This window comes from Coturnix japonica, unplaced genomic scaffold (assembly GCF_001577835.2).
Source record: "Coturnix japonica isolate 7356 unplaced genomic scaffold, Coturnix japonica 2.1 chrUnrandom687, whole genome shotgun sequence".
Classification (NCBI taxonomy): Eukaryota; Metazoa; Chordata; class Aves; order Galliformes; family Phasianidae; genus Coturnix; species Coturnix japonica.
The window spans coordinates 5,086-7,836 of NW_015440051.1; the positions used below are offsets into that span (position 1 = coordinate 5,086).

Genomic DNA, 2,751 nt, shown 5'->3' on the forward strand with positions numbered 1-2,751 from the left:
GGGGCTGGCTGTGTTATAGGGCTCAGTATTGCTAATGGGATGGGGGTGGGAAGGGGGCTGGTTGTCTTATAGGTCTCAGCATCATTAATGGGATGGGGTGATGAGGGGGGCTGGCTATAGGGCTCAGTGTTGCTAATGGGATGGGGTGGGGGGGCTGGCTGTGTTATAGGGTCCAGTGTTGCTAATGGGATGGGGCGATGGGGGTGGGGCTGTGTTATGGGGCTCAGCATCAGTAATGGGATGGGGTGATGGGGGTTAGGGGGGGCTGGTTGTGTTATAGGGTCCAGTGTTAATGCAATGGAGTGATGGGGGGGCTGGCTATAGGGCTCAGCATCACTAATGGGATGGAGTGATGGGGGTTAGGGGGGACTGGTTGTCTTATAGGGCTCAGTATTGCTAATGGGATGGGGTGATGGGGGTGGGGCTGTGTTATGGGGCTCAGCATCACTAATGGGGTGGGATGATGGGGGGGGCTGGCTATAGGGCTTAGTATTGCTAATGGGGTGGGATGGTGGGGGTATAGGGGAGTTAGTTGTCTTATAGGGCTCAGCATCACTAATGGGACGAGATGATGGGGGTAGGGGGGGGTTGTGTTTGTTATAGGGTTCAGCATTGCTAATGGGATGGAGTGATGGGGGGGAGCTGGCTGTGTTATAGGGCTCAGCATCACTAATGGGATGGGGTGATTGGGCTGGGGGGGGCTGGCTCTGTTATAGGGCTCAGCATCACTAATGGGACGGGGTGATGGGGGGGGGGCTGGCTATAGGGCTTAGTATTGCTAATGGGGTGGGATGGTGAGGGTATGGGGGAGTTGGTTGTCTTAGGGCTCAGCATCACTAATGGGGTGGGATGATGTGGGGGGGGTTGGTTGTCTTATAGGGCTCAGCATCAGTAATGGGGTGAGACGATGGGGGGGGAGCTGGCTGTGCTATAGAGCTCAGTATCACTAATGGGATGGAGTGATGGGGGTTAGGGGGGGCTGGTTGTGTTATAGGGCTCAGTATCACTAATGTGGTGGGATGATGTGGGGAGGATTGGTTGTCTTATAGGGCTCAGCATCTCTAATGGGGCAGGATGATGGGGGGGAGCTGGCTGTGTTATAGGGTTCAGTATTGCTAATGGGGTGGGGTGATGGGGTCTGGGGGTGGCTGGCTGTGTTATAGGGCTCAGCATCACTAATGGGACGGGGTGATGGGGCTGGGGGGGGCTGGCTGTGTTATAGGGCTCAGGGTTGCTAATGGGACGGGGTGATGGGGGGGCTGGCTGTGTTATAGGGTTCAGCATCACTAATGGGGTTGGATGATGGGGGCTGGCTATAGGGTTCAGTATTGCTAATGGGGTGGGATGGTGGGGGTATGGGGGAGTTGGTTGTCTTATAGGGCTCAGCATCATTAATGGGATGGGGTGATGGGGGTGAGGAGGGGTTGGTTGTCTTATAGGGCTCAGTGTTGCTAATGGGATGGGGTGATGTTGGCTGTGTTATAGGGCTCAGCATTGCTAATGGGGTGGGATGATGGGGGGGGACTAGTTGTCTTATAGGGCTCAGCATCATTAATGGGATGGGATAATGGGGGGGAGCTGGCTGTGTTATAGGGTTCAGCATCACTAATGGGATGGGATGGTAGAGGTGGGGGAGCTGGCTGTGTTATAGGGCTCAGTGTTGCTAATGGGGTGGGATGATGGGAGTATGGGGGGGACTGGTTGTCTTATAGGGCTCAACGTCTCTGATGAGATGGGATGCTGTGGGAGGGGCTGGTTATCCTATAGGGCTCAACAATGCTAATGGGACGGGATGATGGGGGTTGGGGGGGGGCTGTCTGTGTTATAGGATTCAGTATCACTAATGGGGTGGGATGATGGGGGTCAGAGCATCCCCTAGGAGGAGGTTGAGGGGGCTCAGGGTGGTGGGGGCTGTCTTATAGGGCTCAGCATCGCTACTGGGACGGGATGATAGGGGAGCTGGCTGTGCTATAGGGCTCAGTGTTGCTAATGGGATGGGGTGATGGGGGTGGGGGGGGGGCTGGCTGTGTTATAGGGTTCAGCATCACTAATGGGGGTTGGGGTGGGTCTGAGCATCCCCTGGAGGGGGTTGAGGGGACTCAGAGTGGTGGGGGGGCTTTGTAGGGAGCAGCTGGGGGGGCTGTGGGTCCTGCTGTGCCCTGAACAGAGAGTGGGGCTTTGCTGGGGTCTGTGGGGCCCTATGGGGTATCACTGGTGCTTGGGGGTCAGTGTGGGGGGTGTTTGGGGCTGGGGGGTGTTTGCAGGAGAGTGTGGGGTCCTATAGGATGGAGGGGCTTATGGGGCCTCGGGGGGGTCCTATAGGATGGAGGGGCTTATGGGACCTGGGGGGGGGTCCTATAGGATGGAGGGGCTTATGGGGCCTTGGGAGGGTCCTATAGGATGGAGGGGCTTATGGGGCCTCCTAGAGGTGCTGAGGGGTCCCATAGGTTTGGGGCTGCCCTATAGCACTCATCCCTTTGCTGTTCCCTTCCTTCAGTCTCCAAAGGAGCCGGAGCAGCTCCGCAAACTCTTCATTGGCGGCCTCAGCTTCGAAACCACAGACGAGAGTCTCCGCAGCCACTTTGAGCAATGGGGCACCCTGACCGACTGCGTGGTGAGCACTGCGGGGGGGGAGGGCTGAGCATCTGCACCCCCCAATCCTCCTCCTGTCCCCCCTATCCCCCCCAATCCTCTTCCTATCCCCCCTATCCCCCCCAATCCTTCCTCCTCCTATCCCCCCCATCCCCCCCC

General features: G+C 57.6%; 1 protein-coding gene across 1 annotated transcript in view; it reads left to right on the top strand.

The window, feature by feature from the left end:
• The window catches only part of LOC107307582 (heterogeneous nuclear ribonucleoprotein A1-like), a 12,089-nt gene that overhangs the window by 760 nt on the left and 8,578 nt on the right, over positions 1 to 2,751 (top strand). Inside the window, exon 2 of the mRNA XM_015851100.2 lies at positions 2,498 to 2,614. Coding sequence (XP_015706586.1) covers positions 2,498 to 2,614 — 117 coding nt within the window. The remainder of the gene's footprint in view (positions 1 to 2,497; positions 2,615 to 2,751) is intronic.